Here is a 20,403-nt window from a genome sequence, read left to right as displayed (position 1 = left end):
AGTCGAGTTGCTGTTGTAGTGGGGGAATTTGCTCTGCGGAGGGTATTTCTTAGGATTCGTTGTATGGGTTACTTGGGGTGAGGGTATTGCTGTCGGGAAAGGTGGGTGGAATGCGGGATGAGCAGGATAGGATAACTGGGGTGCTGGTGAATGGGAGGTTGCTCCAGGTCAGCAAAGGATTATCAGAGTTTTGGCTGTAGATGGAATTTATTAGGTGACAGGGAAATTGATTAGCGGGCTTCCTCGGGGATAGGGGAAGAGCAGTCGGGGGAATTAAGCAAGGAAGCGGGAGGTGGAGTTTCTGACGAGTCAGAAGTGAAAGAGTTAAATACCAAAAATAAACAACTCTGGCACTTCCCAGCCCATATAATAGACACTTTTTTATGAAAAGAATTACAGTTAACTGCTGCCCAGAAACAGTATCAGAGCAAAGCTTTTGATCTACTAGTGTGTGGGCGATGTCAAAACCAAGATGAATTTTAAAGTTCACATCGCTGTGCTCTTGTTTTGCTTCTCTGCTTTTGCTGGTAAGTCTCCGTATATTTTCTTTCCTGTTTCATTGTGTTGCGGGGGGTACATTTTTCATTTGCTTAGAAACACTGAACCAAAACTCTCAAACTTGGATGTTGGAGTTAGCTACCTATAGCCACAGTTGAGCAACTAAATAAAAGTGACCTGATATTTCAGGGGTGCTGAAGACTCACTTATCTTCTTGATTTCCATGGAGTTACTCCTAGTAGTAAGAACATTACCACATCCTATAGCATCTGGAGGATGAAATCCTGAGAGTCAATGGGCTAATTTCTACAGTCCTCGGTCTTTCCTCGGCCAAAGGTCCCATTGGCTGCAAACTGCAGGATTTGACCCAATATTCTTTCGTTTAACTGTGACCTTTCTATAACAGGTGGATGATCAGTGCTTGGGATTTTATTACATGTTTTTGCCCTATCTTGCAGCTCTTATTTTATTATTTGTGAAGGAGACTCTATTGTGCTAGGCATTGTATAAATACATAGAGTGAGATGGTGGCTGCATTGAAGTCTGTGGTAAATCTCCCATTGTCTTGAATGGAGCCAGGATTTCGCCCATAGAGGGATCATGCTATCTGCAAGCAGCTCACAGTGTTGGGTGTGATCTGGAGGATGCACCGGGACTGTGCCTAACAGTGATCCTGTTTGTGCTGGGGCGGGGGGGAATAATTTGTGACTCTCCTTTAAGGGGTGCAGCATATTCCATCCCTCACCCTGCATAACCAGCTAGTTCCACTGCCCAGTATATGGGGGGAGGGAGAGAAATTATGGGTTTGTTTGCTCCTTGCCCAGTTTCTGCTGGTGGGGGGAATCTGGCATGCAGCCCCAGATACTCCCCCAGGCACCAGAGCTGTGACCTAGGTAGCCCTGGCAGAGACTGCCTAAGGGAAACATTCATATTGCCTCTTATCGTTCGATGTAGTTCTGCACACTCATTTGCCCATTGTTAAAGACAGTCCGTGCCCCCAAATCTTCCAATCTAAATTAAAACAAGAAACAACAAATGATTGTAGCAAACATACTGCGGGAGGATGAGGAACACATGGCTACATCGATCAATTCTATGCACATTTCACTAAAGTTTGATCATGGATGCAGTGTTCACCACTTCAAGCTTATGTTTTGATTTCATACGAACAAATTGTATTTCAGAGGAAGGCACAGGAAGATATGAAGGACTAAATAGAACTGGACAATTACCAAGCTATGTAAGATCTTTCTTTGTTTACTCTGTTACATGTATGAAATATTGTTCAATAGAACTGAGCAAATACTGATAATATTCATTTGAATTTTTAAACAAATTTGCTGTGACTATCTTGCACCCTTCTGCTTTCCATAAACAGTCTAACAAATAAGGTTACTGGCAGGAATGACCATGGAATAGATAATTTTAAGTGACAAGGCAGAAAAAGCAAATTTTGAACTTTTAATCACAAGTATTCAAACTGGAAACTTGAGTCAAAATTTCACTCAGCCAATCAGGGACCAGAAACGTATCTTTTGATTTATGTGTCTGATCAAAATTACTCCATGCAGCTCAAATTTTAAATATCAAATGCTCACTACAAATTCCTCATGAACAAGCTACAGGCTGGGAATTATTCCCAGAAATTATTAAGCAAAGAATTTTGAATAGATAATAAATATGGAGAAATCACTATCTGTTCGCAGACAATGAAATAGGCAAAATTGATTGAAAAAATTATTTGTTACAAATTATTCACCCAGCTCTGTTACTCACTCTCATCAACCTGAATTCATCCCATTCCCTGTCTGCTCTTTTCTGTATGTATTATTATAGAACACATGGGAGTGGAGTGGATATATTTTTCTATAAGCACACATGGCAGGGCCAGTCTTGTATAGTGGTGAAAGCAGGGGACTGTGAGTGAGCAAGACAGTTCTAGTCCCCTGATCACTCCCCTTTCCATAAAGGGAGACCAGAGAGAAAGTGTTTATCTGATTGTTACAAAAATGACTATTGAACGTGGTCCAGCATTGGACAGGCTATTTAGTTCCCTTTGTGATCTAAATGGAGGTGGTGGTGCATAAAGCAAAAGAAACATTCTGTACAAAAGGGCTTAACTATGCCTAAGACTATGTAACATCAACTGATATTTGCTTAAACTTAGAGAAAGTTACTGATGACTTTAACTCCCTGGCAAATGACCAAGGATCACATCTGCTCATTCAGCATTTCCATCTTAATCACTTCCACGTTGCCCATCTGTTAAGGTGGAACTTGGAGTTTTCTCTTATTTCTGTTGCTAAGTGCTGTCCTTAGCTCTTCCCCCGAAAGGGTAAGGGGGGAAGAGTCTCAAAAACACAACAGCAAGTTAGGCACCTAACGGCCCTTGACTTTCAATGGGAGTTTGGTGTCTAGCTGTCAATGAGGCCTTTGAAACCTCCCCCCCCCCATTTCTCTTACAACCAATGCTGTTACTAGCCAAGGGGTGTATAACATTCTCTGATTGAATGTAGGTGTCATATGCACGTTTTATTTTCAAATAACTTTTAGCAGTAAAAATTACTCTTCCATTTATCACGATCAGTGCTGTATGAGCTAGTGACCATGGGCCAGACTTTGCGTTACACCCCAGGCTTCTCGACTGGATTCAGTGGGGATTGCTCTGGGCGTGCAGAACGCAGCCCTCTGATTTGTATTCACTCTGGCTTTCTCCATGAAAGTCTAAATAATGAAATACTGATCTCATGATTTTTCCTTCAATTTTTCCAGCCTGTGTGTGTTCATTACATCCTCAAACCAATGTGTATTTTGTATTATCGCCCTGTCTGTGGCAGTGACGGGAGAACCTACCGGAACAAGTGCGAGCTCTGCAGTTACTGCAGGTGAGATTCGTGTCAGGGCTCTTTGTGCCATCTGACTGAAGATGTGCTGAGCTGCTGAGGCAGATTGTTTCTCAGGGGTGACACAGAATAGGCAATGGAAGGGTGCAACGCAAGCTTGCCTGGTATTTTCCTTTTATGTAGAAAGACACTGGAGTTGACAGCAAAGATTTCAGTATCTGTTTTGGGTGTAGGAAGTCTCTATTCAGACTGGGTGCATTGTGCATCTGATCTATGAGAGCAGTGCCCCGGAACATTGCATACCTGTGACCCAGCTTGAGAAAGCTTGATAGTTTTTTCTTGTTTTCCCTAGGGAACATGACATGAATATAAAGATTGTAAAGGAAGGAGCATGTTAAAGATTGAGGATACCGCCATCTGTCTTGTCTTGCACACCCTGGAATCCTTCAGGCTTATTAATATGTAATCCTGCCATGGTGCCAGAGGACAGACTAGATTTCCTCTTGAGGTTCCTACATTCTGATGACTATGTTCATATTGTACTAATGCTATCGTTTTTGTTTGTTTAAAAAATAAAATGGTTGTTTAAATCGTTAACATAAAAGGGTTCTATGCCAAATCTCTGTATTAAAATAGTTGGTTGTCTAAGGACACATCACCGATAATCTATTGGTTTGCTAAAACATTATATTACTACATTGTGCTTATTCTTTAACCACTTTGTGGTCACTGTTGTTTCATGTGCCAAGGCCACCGAATCCCTTGGGTTTTGTAACAATATTTTAAAGTTTGATAATGAGACATTCCTTTCGGACAACCCCAGGAAGAATGTACAGCATTGGAGTCTGTTATCACACCTTCCAGGAAACCAAGTGCCCCACGGCATGTTTGAACACTTTAAGCAAATTTCAGATCTGATTTCTAAGGTGGTGAATGTTACATGTTAGAAAACAAGTGCAAGGGTGTCTAAGGGTATGTCTGCACTTCAAACCAGGGGTGTAATTCCCAGCTTGATGAGAAATATCCATGCTAGCTCTAATTGAGCGAGTGTGGTAAAAACAGACTGTGGTCACGGCACTGTGAGCGGCTAGCCACCACGAGTACTTGCCTAGTGTAACAGTGACAGACCCCAGTCATCAGGATCAAACCTTTGGAGCTTAGCACGTGAGCCTCTAGCACATGAGCTGAAAGTCAACTGGTTGTTGGCTAAGGCTGTAGAGCAGACTCAGAATCTCTCTCTCTCTCTCTAAGTGGTCTCGGTGCCACTAGAGGGGACAGAACACCACACCCAGGAGGTGTGTGGGTTACACCCGCATCTCGGACAGGTATTGTACTTGAGGTGCCTTAGCCCCATTGCTGCTTGCCTGGCACACTATTTTTAACATGCTAACTTGATCAGAGCTAGTGGGGGTGTGTCTCCTCAAGCTGGCGATTACACCCTCTGCTTGAGACATAGACATACTCTAGGGGAGTGTATGAGTGACACTCAAGTGGTGCATTGGCCTTTGGTCAGCCCTCTGCACGCAGGCAGATTTGTCACTTAGTATGTGCTAGCTCACACATGTTGAAAACAGACCTTTTCTCCTGCGGAAGACAAGGCCTAAGAGGAGATTGAAAGTTAAAGTCTTGGAGTCCCTGTGCATGTGGATGCCAGGTGAGGTGCACATGGACCATGAGTGGGATCCACATGCGTAGCACATCTCGAAGAATCACAGTTACTGTAACGTAAGGTACCGTGTTTTCCCAAACTATGACTTGAACCTTCTTACCTCATCCTGCTCTGCTCCTTCCTTCTGGCCCTTTGGCATGTAACCTATGTCAGTGTACCTTACCCTTTTTTACCCACTTGCAGATACTTACTGATAAATCATATCTGACTAATTCACAGGGTTTTTTTTAACATATTGGTGTTATCCGCCCTTGTTAGTGTTGTTGAAGTGAGGACCCCACCATTGTTTCTTTGCGATTCTGACGTGAGGAAGAGAAGTTCCTGTAGTACTGCTCATGATCTTCTGTGTCTATGAAGAGAAAACCCCTCTCCAATATTTAACTTTTCCCCTTCCTATTTAACACTCCCCTTCTTAAAGAAGAAGAATCAAGATACTTTATATTAGGAAGCAACTAGAATCCAGTGGGAGGCTTGGGTAGAAGACTCTTGACCAAAAGAGATGGCAGGAAGGCAGGTTACAGAGATTATTACAACACATTCGGAGTTGGTGAAAAAACTGCAGTGAGAGAAGATATTTGATATTTGAATGATTCCCAGTGCATCTCCATTACAGCAAAAAAGTAAGAGAGAGCCCTGAATACAAATACTCTCATTGTCTCAATTCAGCGGCCACATGTAGGATAACCCTGTCTTTAGGAGAGTACATCCCAGCACACCTGGAAAGCTCACAAGTAGCAAACTCATATCCTAATAGCATTAGGCAAATGAACAGAATTGATCACTTTAATTAGCTCTTCAAATGTCAGTATTTACCAACAATGACTACACATCAGATCTGAGATCCTACAGTTTTCCCCTTACTTATCAGAAAAAACCTGGCACACACTCTAAACTACCTCTGAATTTGGGATTATCTAATAATAATATCAGTTAGCACTTACATAGCATTTTATATCTTCAATGCAGCATCCAAACATTCATTCTTCTGAACCACTCTCCAGTGAAGTAGGGAGGTAAGTAGCATGAATCCTATTTACCAGGTGCAGGAACTGTGACATGATATAAGGTTGTGATTTGTCCAAGACCATACAGTAAAGCAGTAGCAGAACTGAGATTATAATGCAGGAGTTCTTGGCTCCAAGTCCTAGCCTATAGTGCTTTCTTCCATAAGTCTAGAATGTTTTTATTCTCCTTGGTAGAAGCAGCCCAGTGATCACGATTCTGGCCCATGTTAACCTAGATTTTTACATTTCTATTTTATTCACCATGTACAAAGGTATTTACTAAGGCAAGTTCAATTGCTAAGATAAGGCATTCACCTACTCTCATCTGTATCTGTAGAACTTTACATTGTGATGATAGCAGTCAGCTACTGCCAAGAGCCCATCCTTTGTCACCGAAAGCCCACAAGGGCCTTCTAGATCTTGAGTTACTACTAAAGCAATCAGGGATACATCGGGGTTAAACATCACTATGCGGTTTTGTCCTTCATCTGCAACAAACAAGTTCTCATTTGAATCTACACAGACTCCAGAGGGATTCACAAAGGTGAATTTGCTGCCATAGTCTGGTCCAATTGTTTTCTTCAGAATTCTTTCACTGTCCATAATCTTGAGGCAGCAGCCTTGGTATTTTCCAAAGAGCTGCCCTTCAGTAACCAGTATCTCTTCACTCTGCTGGGGGGAAAAAGTGATAGTACCCTAGTTAGAGCTGCTAGAATTCCAAAGGGCTTGGCTTTACTGCTGGTCCTAAATAACCCAGAAATCTATTCCAGAGTTTGGATGCTGAAGGCTTATCAGAGTAATTTATTAACAGCAAAAAGAACATTCTTTGAATTCTACTACTACTTAGTTGGTCTACAGCCTGGTGGGTTTGTGGAGAAACTGTGAATGGATCTCACTCTGATCTCTCAAGAAAATCAGTGTCTCTCATTCAGCAGAATCATCAGGACTACACAGAACAAAACCACTCATCGTACACTTGCTCAAACTTTCTTCTTACTCTGTGCACTGTTTCAGCCTATCAGTACAAGAGAGAAAGGATCGTTTGTGGTTAAGGCAATGGACAGAGACGAAGAGATCTGGGTTCAATTTTTAGCTTTGCTATACCTGGCTGATCAGGGAGGCATGTAAGCCTGGCAGTAGGGGGGATTGTTACAGGGCTGTGACACCAAGGGAAATAGAAGAGCCTCAGCATGGAGTACTAGCCTTGCAGAATGTTTAATAAAGCTCTGGTTCTTACAATTCTGCCACCTTGTTCCATAACTTACTGCTAACAAAAGAGTCATCATTAACATTATTGGTTTCAGAGTAGCAGCTGTGTTAGTCTGTATCAACAAAAAGAAAAGGAGGGATTTTTTTTCCCACTGCATGCATCCGATGAAGTGAGCTGTAGCTCACGAAAGCTTATGCTCAAATAAATTTGTTAGTCTCTAAGGTGCTACAAGTCCTCCTTTTATTAAAATTATTGCTCATCCTACATTGCAAGCACATGGGGGCAGGGACTGTGTTTCCCTGTGTTTAGAAAGCACTTAGTGCATTTTGGGAACTGCCACAATGTAAATAATCATTGTGTTAGTAGTTTGTGCTATACTGTACCTTATTGACTGCAATGTGCTCTGGTCTATGAAAGCCATCTATCACCTTCATCTTCAGGATGGCATTCATTCTCCAGTCCACCCCAATGATGTGAACTTTTCCGCCATCTGTCCAGTCTGTCACTGCAATATCATTGGACTTCAGGACTGCCATCCTGTAGAAATGATTCCAGTCCATTTTGGGAGACTTCAGCTGGTGGATCATCTCACCATCTTTAGAGAAGACCTTGATGGCTTTGGATCCATCAGTCACAAGCAACAAGCCATCCTGTGTGCATGCTACATCTCCCAGACCTTTTCTTGGTTCAGATCCATAGGAAAACCCATTCTTATAGCAACCATCAGGGCTGAAGAGCTGGATCTTTTTGTTTCCACTATCTTTCACAACCAGATCTCCATCCAGAGCCATGATCACACTGGTTGGCCAGATGAACTTGCCAGGCTCTGTCCCAAACCCTCCCAGTTCTTTGACCAGATTGTTGTAAAATATCCTTTGGATTCCAGAGAACCTCCAGCTTTTATTAAATTCAAACATGTCTTTCTAAAAGAAAGAAGGGAATGAGCTTTTAACACTCACTTTCCAGGGTTTCCACACTAGATAAAGCACAGTAGTTCTTGTTGCAGGTTTAAATCATATATTACCAAAGCAGCTTCTCTGGGCGGTACATGCAAAGAGCTTTATTTGTTGATGTATTTCATTTTAATTCTGTGAGTGAGATGGGGTGTTCTTTCAAATGGGTTAAGGTGGCCAGGTAGGCCAATTAACTCCACAGGCTGCACCTGGAGGCAGAGCCAGGGGGCAGGGTTGATTGTGGGCAGGCTCAGCTGGGCAGGAGAGGTGGGACCTATAAAGCCAGGCAGCCTGCAACAGACAGGGGGCTCCTGGGAAAGGCTGCATGGCAGGAAGGTAGCAGGCTGTAGTAACTCCCTGGGAAGAGAAGGGAGTTGGGCTGGAGCTGGTCCTTCTAGGGGAGGACTAGGAAGGAGCAGTGAGGGCTGAGTGGCTAGAGCACAGAACTGCTAAGCTGAGGGTCCCTGGACTGGAACCTGCAGTAGAGGATGGTTCCCATGCTGGCCATTGGGGGAAGGGGCACCATCAGGGCAGCATGGGTGAAGACTGCCTGGGACTGTTTGCAAAGAAGGACTTTGGATAACCTCAAAAGGGGGAAACATAGATGGTGGCCTGGCCAGAGGGCCAAGTCATGAAGAGGATGCTGGGGTTCCTGGAGTGAGGTGGGTCTGCAGGGTGAGAGGACAATGGGAGAGGCACCATTTAGCAGAGCTAATCCCCAGGATGGCCAGCAGGAGGTGCCACTGTGGTGAGTGGACCCCTTGACCATGTCAGTGCTCTTGGAACTGACACTTATAACAGCACAACCATAACCTACATCAAGCATCTCTGTGGACAGGTGTGTAAATTTCACCCTCAGGAATAGATCAGCCTATACACATAAATCCTGACCTGTGACATCATGTTACTGAATTCTTGGGTCCCTCTTGAACAGAGGCTGCCAGTCCCACAATATGGTATGGTGGTTTTGAGTTGTGGACACATGGGATGAGACTCCTATACCCATTTTCAATGGGGATCAAAGCTGTCCATTGAACGATTTCTAGTTGTGAAAGGCTGGGCTCAGATCTTCCAAAGAGCTTCATGGCAACCAGAGTTCCCAGGGAGGGCAGGGTGTGGGGAGTGTCCCTTCTTAGCAATGGAAAGCTGCAGACTTATTGTGTGAAGTAGCCAGATTTATTCAGATGTTTCTTGGGGAGCTGCTGGATGCTGAGCTCTTTTGAAAATGTGGCCATTTAGATTTGTTCTCAAACAATGAGTAGCAAAGCATTAATCCAGGGCATTGTAGCGCTGCCAGAAATACAGTAAAAAAAGCTTGAAAGCAAAATCAAATATCACTCAAATTATAGATATGAACGATCCCCATGACTAGGAAAGTTATGGTTTATTAGTGTGACGCTGCCTGACTAGAAAAGAGGCTAACCATTCAAATGGGGAAAAAATGATTTTACTGCTGGATATTCATAACTCTGCCCATTCTCCAGCTCATGCCAGGCTGTCCATGCCAGTTTGGACCCTGTTGGAGGCCCCAATTCAGCAGAGCCCATGGCCAACATTAAATACTTATATAGCCCAATCGATTTTAGTGGGATTATGCATGTAGTTAAAATTAAGCTCCTGCTTAAGTACTTTGTTGGACCAGGGTCTGAAAATACATTGCATGTTTAGTCTAGATGTTCTGTGGAATCCGAAGGATAATTCACAGTTACGTATGCAAGGCATTTGAGCTTCAGTTCAACAAAGTATTTACGTATGTGCGTAACTTTAAGCACATGAGTAGTCCTGGTAGCTTGTGCTTAAATCCCACTGAAGTTAGGTGCTTTGTTGAATCAGGGCTTAGAGGTGCCGTGGAGAAAGGTCTGGCCCTAGTGCTGAGATAAGGAGTAGGTATCAGGAACTTTTGCGCTGTAATCCTGCTTTGACACTGAACTCCCTCTGTGGCCTTGATCCAGTCACTTTACCTCTCCGCCACAATATCCTTATCTGTCAAATGAGAAGGCTAGTGTTTACCTGTCCGGTGCTGTGAGGGGGTTTCACTAGTGCCTGTACAGCACTTTGCAGAAGGAAAGCACTATCTAAGTACTAAGCAGTCTCCTATGATTAATTGCGTGTCCAGCAGCGTGAAAAAGTATTTGCACATTTACAGTAGGGCCTGATCCTGAGAAATGCTGACTTTTTGCAACTGCCACTGAAATCACTGGGGATTCCGGGTGCTCAGCAGCTTGTAAGGCCATGTGGAAGCAAAGATTGAAAGGGGAAATGTCTAGAGCCAAAGGCAGGATCTAGAGCCCATTGAAATCTATGGGAGTTTTTCCATTGACTTTGGTGGGCTTTGGTTCAGGCAATAAATTCCCCCATCCCAGTCTCAGATACTTCACCTGTTCATCATCTAGCTCCTTCAGAAAATATGAATCTAATGTGCTCTTCATGCAAACTGATGTCCCTGTGTAGAGCCTAATAAAGGAGGGAAAACAGTGTGTTAAACTCACACCAGTCACCAAGGATTTGCTGCATCATTTGTGATTTTTTTTCAACAGAAAAGACTCATGAGGGGACCTGTCACAGTGTGGCTGGCCCTTTAAAGGGAGATGGGGCTCAGCCCCAGCTGTAACATAGCCAACTCCTCTCCCCAGGTAGGGAAAATTAAGGTAATTTGACCCATTCAGACCTTGGGGGTAGAAAAGGGAGAGACTTTAGGAGCTGCAGAAAACAGTAGAGAGGGTACCTGAAGGAGGCGCTGAACTAGGATAGGTTTCAGAGTAGCAGCTGTGTTAGTCTGTATACGCAAAAAGAAAAGGAGTACTTGTGGCACCTTAGAGACTAACAAATTTATTTGAGCATAAGCTTTCGTGAGCTACAGCTCACTTCATCGGATAGAATGCTCTCTGCCCACATTTGGAGGGGTACTAGAGAGGGGCTGTTTGTCAGTGGACTGGCAATCTTGGGAGGGAAAGGGGTGATCTGGAGTCCCCTCCCCAGTCTGTGGCAGAGGGATGGAAACCCTCCCTGTGGAATAAGTGGGAGGAAGGACATTTACTATCAAGGTTTTGTGTTTGAGGTCACTCTATTTTGAAAGACTCCTGCAGCCAGGTTAGGTGGAGCTGCATCAGGGCCTGCTGAGACAGAGGGAGAGAGTGGCTCAGGGTGGTGAACCTGCCGTAAGTATATTGTCCTCTGGTAGATGCTCTTTATTTCAGATTGAAAGTGCCTCGTGCAGGTACCCTGGCATGGAATATAACTGTGAAGTGCCACGCGCACACATGATGCTAGGCAAGGTACAGACCGGCCAGGCACGCCGGTGTTTAGAATTTAGAGTGCTTAAGGGAGGTTGAAGCAGGAGTCCCATTGTGCTTCTGAAAAGCAACTCTTTATTTTCTTTGAAAATCTCATCCCTGAGCAACAAGGCCTGTTGCGATGAATTAGACTGCTCACGTGCTAAAAGTTAAGCATGTTCTTTGCTGGAGCTGAGCCTGAATAATTAGTCTCCGCGGTTTTGCAGAACACGATCTTGCATCTTTTCCATAACTTCAAGAAAGCTGTAAACTGGCTTTGAAAACATTCAGTCTTCTGAATGAAACTGCATGACTTGCAGTGTAACCTGACAGGTTTCAGAGTGGCAGCCGTGTTAGTCTGTATCAGCAAAAAGAACCAGGAGTACTTGTGGCACCTTAGAGACTAACCGATGAAGTGGGTTTTAGCTCCCGAAAGCTTAAGCTCCAAATAAATTTGTTAGTCTCTAAGCTGCCACAAGTCCTCCTGTTCTTTTTAGTGTAACCTGATGCACTCAAACATAGGTTCATCTTCACAGAGCCCAGAGTGCAAATATTTTTCACAAAGAGGGCACATCCTGAATTTGTGGCAAAAAGCACAAACGTGCTCGTAATCTAGGTAGTCATAGCGTTTAAGGCCAGAAGGGACCACCAGAGAGACTGCCCTCCTGTATAGCTCAGGCCACTGCGGGTATGTCTATACTCTAATTAAAAACCTTCAGCTAGCCCATGCCAGCTAGGGTTGCCAGGTGTCTGGTTTTTAATCGGAAAACCTGGTTGAAAAGGGACCTTGGTGGCTCCGGTCAGCACTGCCGACTGGGCCGTTAAAAGTCTGGTCGGCTGCGCAGCGGGGTTGGCAGCTCCCTGCCTGCTGTGGGTCCGTGCAGCTCCCGGAAGCAGCAGCATTTCCCTCCTCTGGCTCCTATGGGTAGAGGCAGCCAGGGGGCTCCACGCACTGCCCCCACCCCAAGGGCTGGTTCTGCAGCTCCCATTGGCCAGGAACTGTGGCCAATGGGAGCTGCAGGGGCGGCACCTGCAGATGGGGCAGCACACAGAGCTGCCTGGCCACACCTCTGCTTAGGAGCTGGAGGAGGAATATGCCACTGCTTCCAGGAGCTGCTTGAGGTAAGTACTGCCCAGAATCTGCACCTGCCCCCAATGCCTCAACCCCATTCCCCAGCTCTGATTCCCCTCCTGCTCTCCAAACCTCTAGGTCCCAGCCCAGAGCACCCTCCTGCACCCCCAACCCCTCATCCCCAGTCCCACCCTAGAGCCCACACCCCCAGCCGGAGCCCTCACTCCCCCACACCAAACCCCTCCACCCCAGCCCAGAGCCCGCTCCGAACCCCTCAGCCCCAGCCCGGAGCCCCCTCCTGCACCCCAAACTCCTCATTCCCAGCCCCACCCCAGAGCCTGCACCCCCAGCCAGAGCCCTCACCCCCTTCCACACCCCAACACCCTGAGCCAGCCCAGTGAAAATGAGTGAGTGAGGGTGGGGAGAGCGAATGACAGAGGGAGAGGGGAGGGGGCGGGGCTTCTGAGAAGGGGTAGGGCAGGGTGAGGCCTTGGAGGAGGTGTGGGGCAAGAATGGGGCAAGGATGTTTGGTTTTGTGTGAGTAGAAAGTTGGTACCCCTAATGCCAGCTGACTCAGGCTCTCAGGGCTTGGGCTAAGGGGCTGTTTAATTGCGGTGTAGATGTTCGGCCTCGGGTGGAAGCCCAGGCTCTAGGACCCAGTAAGGTTGGAGGGTCCCAGAGCTCAGGCTGCAACCTGAGCTTGAAACTCTATCTCAGCAATTAGACAGCCCCTTAGCCTGAGCCCCGGGGGGCCAGCAATGGGTGTCTGATTGCAGTGTAGACACATCCTAAATGCCACCCGCACACCAAGACAACAGCCTGAAGTAAATCCAAGTATTGCAGCCCCCAGAGACTAACCTACAGTGTGCCACAGGCAGACAATAGGAGGGACTGAGAGGCCCCCCGCCAAGGCAGCTGCAATGGTAGGGAGTTGGTAATTAAATTATTTTGGTTATATATTGAACATTTCATCCACCACTCTTATTAGTGAATGACCATGCCTGTAGCAGGGAGATCTTCTTGAATGCTCTGTTGAGGTTTTTTGGCTAGTAATTCTACATTATTGATATTATTGTAATACATAGCAGCCACAGTGATAGGTGCCTTACAAATACATATTTAATTTTCATGGGAAGAAATATACAATGATGGAAAATGAACTGCTTTGCAGGAGATTTGCTTCTAGAGCTAGAATCCTGGCCAGTCAGGCTTATGCTCTACATTTTCCCTGTGACTTGTCATCACTGTAGCAGATTATTTAAAGCAGACGCAAGCCCCTAGGAGTTTCCTGGTTCTGTAACAAGCCCCCGATCTTGCAGAGCCAGAGGAAAGGATCTCTACAGAAAGCTCAATAAAGGAGAAAACTGCTATACTCACCAGCACCTGGATGCAATCTGCTCTTATCTGTAAACCAGTGGCGGTTACCATGGTATTATACCTGAGAGACTGATCTGTCTCCGGTGCTGCTCCACAACACACACCTGATCTGCTCAGCTCAGATCTATTTTTTTTTTTTGTTTCATCAGCTTCAGCTCCTGTTTTCTGCAGGAAACTGTCTTCTTGTCAGCTGTTTGAAATGGGCCATCCTAATGATCACTCCTTTTTTTTCCTCCTTCTGATAATAGCCCACCTTAATCGATTGGTCTCGTTAGAGCTGGTAAGGCAACCCCCGCTGTTTCATGTCCTCTGTATATATATATCTTCCTTCCGTATTTTCCACTGAATGCATCCGATGAAGTGGGCTTTAGCTCACGAAAGCTTATGCTCAAATAAATTTTAGTCTCAAAGGTGCCACAAGTACTCCTCGTTCTTCCTGTTTTCTGCAGAGGATCCTTTATCGTATTGAAGGGCCTACGGAAACCTAGCAGTATTCACTGCCTCCAAACTCCATATTGCTTCACTCAGAGGGGACATGCCTGTCCTCCTGACGGTGCCCAACTGGAGGTGAAATGTACTTAAACAGCATCCCTCACTTGTCCCTGACTTGGGCCTGCTGTTCCAAGAGATGGGTCAGAAGTGTGAGAGCCTGGAGGAGCTTTGGAAAGGACTCAGAGAGCCACAGCAATCAACACTGGGGCTAGACTTTTCTAAAGTTCTCAGCACTGGCCAAATTCTGTTCTCAGTTAGAGCAATGGGCAGCTAACAGATTTAGGCCAGCACGGAGCACCCTTTAAATTCCCACCCCTTAAGACAAACCCCCAGCCTCCGCTTAGACCTGCAAGTTGTGAAATGGATGTGGGGCTGTTCCCTGCTGGAAGGCTTATATAGGGTTGTTTGACACACCAAGCAGAGACCATTACCATGTGCCAGAGAGAAGGAGAAGATATGAGGAGAATACACACATGTGGGAGCTGCCGTCCATTAGCTTTGGGGTGCTGTCTTTGGCTGGGACATGGATTTGAAAACCCAACCTCCAGTCAGATACACACACACCTATCTTTTTCTGGATGAGGCTCAAAATCCCGGGTTTGCTGGGCACCCTTCTGACCAAGAGGAATCCTCCTAAATTCTCATATAGGCATATGTGGAATAAGAAAGTGGAATCTAGCCCTCAGATTTCAGCATAATGCATCAGCGCCAGTACAAATGGACAGAGTGCAGTGCAGTCTGGTTTGGAAGCCTTTATCCTTCTATTTCAGTCCTTTCTGTACTGTCTCTTTGTAGCTCCTCACTCTTCTGAATGGAATGGCGGGGCTGCCTGCTGATTAGCCGTTCCGTTGTAACTGTCTCTAGCGCAGGGGTGGGCAAACTACGCCCCACAGGCCACATCCGGCCTGTCAGACCATTTAATTCAGCCCTCAGTTCCCTCCAGGGAGCTGGCTTGGGGGTTTGCCTGGCTCCGGCACTCCAGCTAGGGAGCTAGGCCAGGGGCTTGCCCCGCTCTGCGCAGCTCCCAGGAAGCAGCCGGCATGACCTCTCCTCCAGCTCCTATGTAGTATGCGGAGGCGTGGCCAGGCGGCTCTGCGTGCTGCCCCAGCCGCAGGTGCCGCCCCCACAGCTCCCATTGGCCCTGGTTCCTGGCCAATGTCAGCTGCAGGGGTGGTGCCTGCGGAAGGGGCAGCGCACAGAGCCTCCTGGCCAGGCCTCGGAGCAGGAGAGGGGACATGCTTCTGGGAGCTGCTTGCAGTAAGCGCCGCACGGAGCCTGAGCCACCGCTGTGCCCCAATCCCCTGCCACAGTTCTGATCCCCCTCCCACCCTCCAAACCCCTCAATTGCAGCTCAGAGCACCCTCCTGCACCCCAAACCCCTCATCCCCAGCCCCACCCCAGAGCCTGTGCCCCTAGCTGGAGACTTCGCACCCCTCCCCCGTACCCCAACCTCCTGCCCTGATCCCTCTCCTGCCCTCTGAACCCCTTGGTCCCAGCCTGGAGCCCCCTCCTGCACCCCAAGCCCCTCATCCCCCAGCACCCCAACCCAGAGCCCCTCCCACACCCTGAACTCCTCATTTCTGGCCCCACCCCAGAGCCCGCACCCCCAGCCGGAGCCCGCACCCCCTCTCACACCCCTACCCCCAATATTGTGAGCATTCATGGCCCACCGTACAATTTTCATACCTCTGTGTGGCCCTTGGGCCAAAAAGTTTGCCCACCCCTGCTCTAGCGGGTGTTCGTACAGCAGCTGCTGTGTCAGCATCTGGTGGCAACGTGTCCCACTGGCTCCCTACCTGCCCTTCGCAGGGAAGGGTGGAAGGTGCCCAAATGTGCGGAAACCTGTGTGAGAAGCTGCACCACAACATGCTGTCAGACGCAGAGATTTGATTGTTCTCTCCTGGGCTCGCCAACTAGCTTCTTGAAATGGCACTGGGAAAATGAGGGACTATCGTAGCGGAAAACGCATAATGCCTGGCAGGTCTAATACAGGGTGATTCATTGTTGTACCGTGTAATTTCAGTACAATAGAGAAACGGCACAGGACAATTCTACCAACCTGCTGCCCAAAGCAAGTGCTGGCTAGATCAGGGGCCTGACGGCCACATCGGGTTTCCAAAATTGTGTGGCGGGCCAGTTAGGGGAGGCTGTGTCTCCCCAAACGGCCAGGCGTGACCCGGCCCCCGCCTCCTATCCGACCCCCCTGCTTCTCGCCCCCTGACGGCTCCCTTGGGACTCCTGCCCCATCCAACCCCCATCCCCTGACTGCCCCCCTGGGACTCCTACCCCATCCACCACTCCCTGTCCCCTGACCACCCCTGGATTCTCCTCCCCTGACTGCCCCCTGCCACCTCATCCAACCCCCCCTCTCATTCCTGACTTGCCCCCCGGGACTCCTGCCCCATCCAACCCCCCTGTTTCCTGCCCTCTGATCGCCATGACCCCTACCCACACCCCTGGCCCCTGACCACCTCCCCCAACTCCCCTGCCCTCAATCCAACCCCCCCGCCCCATGCCCCCTCACTGCGCTGCCTGGAGCCCCGGTGGCTGGCGGTGCTACGGCCGCGCCGCCCAGAGCACCGGGTCAGGCCACGGCTCTGCAACTGCGCTGCCCGGCCGCCCAGTGAGCTGAGGCTGCGGGGGAGGGGGGACAGTGTGGGAGGGGCCGGGGGCGAGCCCCCCAGGCCAGGAGCTCAGGGGCTGGGCAGATGGGGCCTGTGGGCTGTAGTTTGCCCATCTCTGGGCTAGATCCATGCATATTAGTCAATGATACTCTTACCAGGTCATCAAGAATTCCTGCCTTAAGTGGGAGATTCTGCTACAGCCAAGGCCCTCAGAGCCACAACCACGTTTACCAGTTGTAGATTCATGGAGGTTAAGTGTGGAAGGGACAATTACGATCATCTCGTCTGACCTCCTGCATAGCACAGGCCAGAGAATCTCACCCCGTGGCCCTGCGTCAAGCCCATTCACTTCTGGGTGCAGTCCCTCTTTCTCTCATGCACCTGGTATCACCAGAGGGTTCAGTGGTGTGGATACATGTGGGAAGGACCGTGTGGGCAAGTTGTTGTGTGTGATCCCCAGTCGTACACAGCGAGCGGATTGGAAATTAGCACTTGTGAGAGGAGCCCTGACTTGCATTGGACATTTGCACAGCAGGACCATATGTTTGCAACCTCATTGTACATTGATCACTTCATGTCGGGTGCCTTGTTCTGCTTTGGGGCAGATGAAACTACCCCTCTCCCACTATGGGGCTGGGGCCCCTACAAACACTACAGTGCCAAATGGGCATGGATTTCGAGTTGTAACCTCCTAGCAAGTAGCCTGTGGCTCCTGCAGCAGGCCTCCCAGCTCTGACATTCACTGAGCTTGCACAGCCCTGAGTATGTGCTCTCGCCGGAGCAGTTTGACATTCGTTTATCCTGCTGTGTGCTAGACAACTTACATGTGGTTTCTTATTTAGTACTGCTTAGGATATAATGCATCTAACAGGCTCTCGGACAGTGTGACATTTAAACATAGTAAGGGCTGTTGATTAATTGCATTTAAATCATGCGATTAACTCAAAAAAATTAATCGTGATTAATGGGCAGTTTTAAAAGCACTATTAAACAATAGAATACCAATTGAAATTTATTACATATTTTGGATGTTTTTCTACCTTTTCATATGTGGTGTTATTGAAATCAAAGTGTATATTGTTTTTATTACAAATATTTGCACAGTAAAAATGATACTATTTATTTTGTTTTTTTAAATTCACCTCATACGAGTACTGTAGTACAATCTTTGTTGTGAAAGTGCAACTTACAAATGTAGATTTTTTTTTGTTACATAACTGTTTTGTTTTTGAGTGCAATGTAAAACTTCAGAGCCTACAAGTCCACTCAGTCCTACTTCTTGTTCAGCCAGTCGCTAAACAAACAAGTTTGTTTACATTTACAGGAGCTAATGCTGCCCTCTTCTTATTTACAATGTCACCAGAAAGTGAGAACAGGCATTTGCATGTCACTTTTGTAGCTGGCGTTGCAAGGTATTTACATGCCAAATATGCTAAACATTTGAATGCCCCTTCATGCTTCAGCCACCATTCCAGAGGACATGCTTCCATGCTGATGATGCTTGTTAAAAAAATGATGCATTCATTAAATTTATGACTGAACTCCTTGGGGGAGAACTGTATGTCTCCTATTCTGTTTTACCCACAATCTGCATATATTTCATGTTGTTAGAGCAGTCTTGGATGATGACCCTTAGAGGTTTTTAAGGCCCGGCTTGACAAAGCCTTGGCTGGGATGATTTAGTTGGCGTTGGTCCTGCTTTGAGCAGGGGATTGGACTAGATGACCTCCTGAGGTCTCTTCCAACCCTAATCTTCTACGATTCTATGATGACCCAGCACATGTTCATTTTACGAACACTTTCACTGCAGATTTCACAAAACACAAAGAAGGTACCAATGTGAGATTTCTATATACTCGACCCAAGGTTTAAGAATCTGAAGTGCCGTCTAAAATCTGAGAGGGACGAGGTGGGGAGCATGCTCTCAGAAGCCTTAAAAGAGCAACACTCCGATGCAGAAACTACAGAACCCGAACCACCACAAAAGAAAATCAACTTTCTGCTGGTGGCATCTGACTCAGATAATGAAAATGAACATGTGTCGGCCCACACAGCTTTGGATTGTTATCAACCAGAACTTGTCATCAGCGTGGACGCATGTCCTCTGGAATGGTGATTGAAGCATGAAGGGACATATGAATCTTTAATGCATCTGGCATGTAAATATCTCGCAATCCCAGCTACAACACTGCTATGAGAACGCCAGTTCTCACTTTCAGGTGACATTGTAAACAAGAAGCAGGCAGCATTATCTCCTGCAAATGTAAACAAACTTGTTTGTCTGAGCAATTGGCTGACCAAGAAGCAGGACTGAGGGGACTTGAAGGCTCTAAAGTTTTACATCGTTTTATTTTTGAATGCAGTTCTTTTTTGTACAGAATTTTACATTTGTAAATTCAACTTTCATGATAAAGCGATTGCACTACAGGTGTATTGAAAAATACGATTTCTTTTTTTTTTTTACAGTGCAAATACTTGTATCAAAAATAAATATAAAGTGAGCACCGTACACTTTGTATTCAGTGTTATAATTGAAATAAATATATTTGAAAATGTAGAAAACATCCAAAATATTTAAATAAATGGTATTCTATTATTGTTTAACAGTGCGATTAATTGCAATTAATTTTTTTAATCACACGATTAATCGCGATTAATTTTTTTAATCACTTGACAGCGCTACATATAATGTACCTAAGAAAGGTAAAGAAAGCTCACTCGAGACGCATCGATTTTGAAAAGTTAATGTCTGTATCCAGTGTCTCCTCATTTATTTATAATGTTCTGACAAAGGAATAGAGCTGGCAAAGGAGCTGGGACCCAAAGCTGTATTCATATCTCCCCTGTAGAGCAACATGTGTGAAGATCAGTCCTGTAAGCCCTTAACTGTCTAAGTCAATCCTAGTCAGGAAAGTAATTCCAAGAAGCTACTTGCTGGAGTTCAAACTAGTTGCAAAAATTAGGATGTGAAGGATCAGCCCCTAATCTGGATTCACATCACCAAGTTCCTTTTCTCGCAGCTGTTTTTGTGTATTTCCTGGGTCAAGTGCTCAGGATCTTTGTCAAGAAGTGCACAGAAATCCAGGGATTAAGCAAGGGTCTTTCCTCAATGCCTGAGTTTAGATGAAAAATCTGAGATTAAATGATGCATTATTAATTATTTCTTATTATAGCTATTAGATTTATTATAATAATAATAATAATACCTAGCTCTTATTTAGTGCCCTTCATCAATCAGTCTCAAAGTGCTTTACAAAAACCACAAATTATCATTACCCCCATTTTATAGATGGGGAAACTGAGGCATAGAGAAGGGAAGCAATTTGGCCAAGGTCACCCAGCAAGCCAGTGGCAGAGCTGGGAATAAAACCCAGGTCTCCTGCATCCCA

General features: G+C 46.3%; 1 protein-coding gene and 1 long non-coding RNA gene across 2 annotated transcripts in view; one reads left to right on the top strand and one right to left on the bottom strand.

The window, feature by feature from the left end:
- Positions 1-336: 336 nt before the first annotated feature.
- LOC141987115 (uncharacterized) lies at positions 337-3,849 on the top strand. Its single transcript, XR_012639444.1, has 4 exons — positions 337-527; positions 1,683-1,738; positions 3,271-3,383; positions 3,694-3,849. It is a non-coding gene; the product is annotated as an uncharacterized LOC141987115 (long non-coding RNA).
- A 1,968-nt stretch (positions 3,850-5,817) lies between these two features.
- The window catches only part of LOC141987114 (E3 ubiquitin-protein ligase TRIM32-like), a 34,944-nt gene continuing 20,358 nt past the window's right edge, over positions 5,818-20,403 (bottom strand). Inside the window, exons 3-5 of the mRNA XM_074952155.1 lie at positions 10,556-10,631; positions 7,608-8,147; positions 5,818-6,686 (exon numbers count right to left, since the gene is read on the bottom strand). Of these exons, the coding sequence (XP_074808256.1) occupies positions 6,336-6,686; positions 7,608-8,147; positions 10,556-10,631 (967 nt within the window). The 3' untranslated portion in view covers positions 5,818-6,335. The remainder of the gene's footprint in view (positions 6,687-7,607; positions 8,148-10,555; positions 10,632-20,403) is intronic.

This window comes from Natator depressus, chromosome 5, assembly GCF_965152275.1.
Source record: "Natator depressus isolate rNatDep1 chromosome 5, rNatDep2.hap1, whole genome shotgun sequence".
Classification (NCBI taxonomy): Eukaryota; Metazoa; Chordata; order Testudines; family Cheloniidae; genus Natator; species Natator depressus.
The sequence above is the reverse complement of the archived record's forward strand: the minus strand, read 5'-3'. Positions and strand labels throughout refer to the sequence as shown.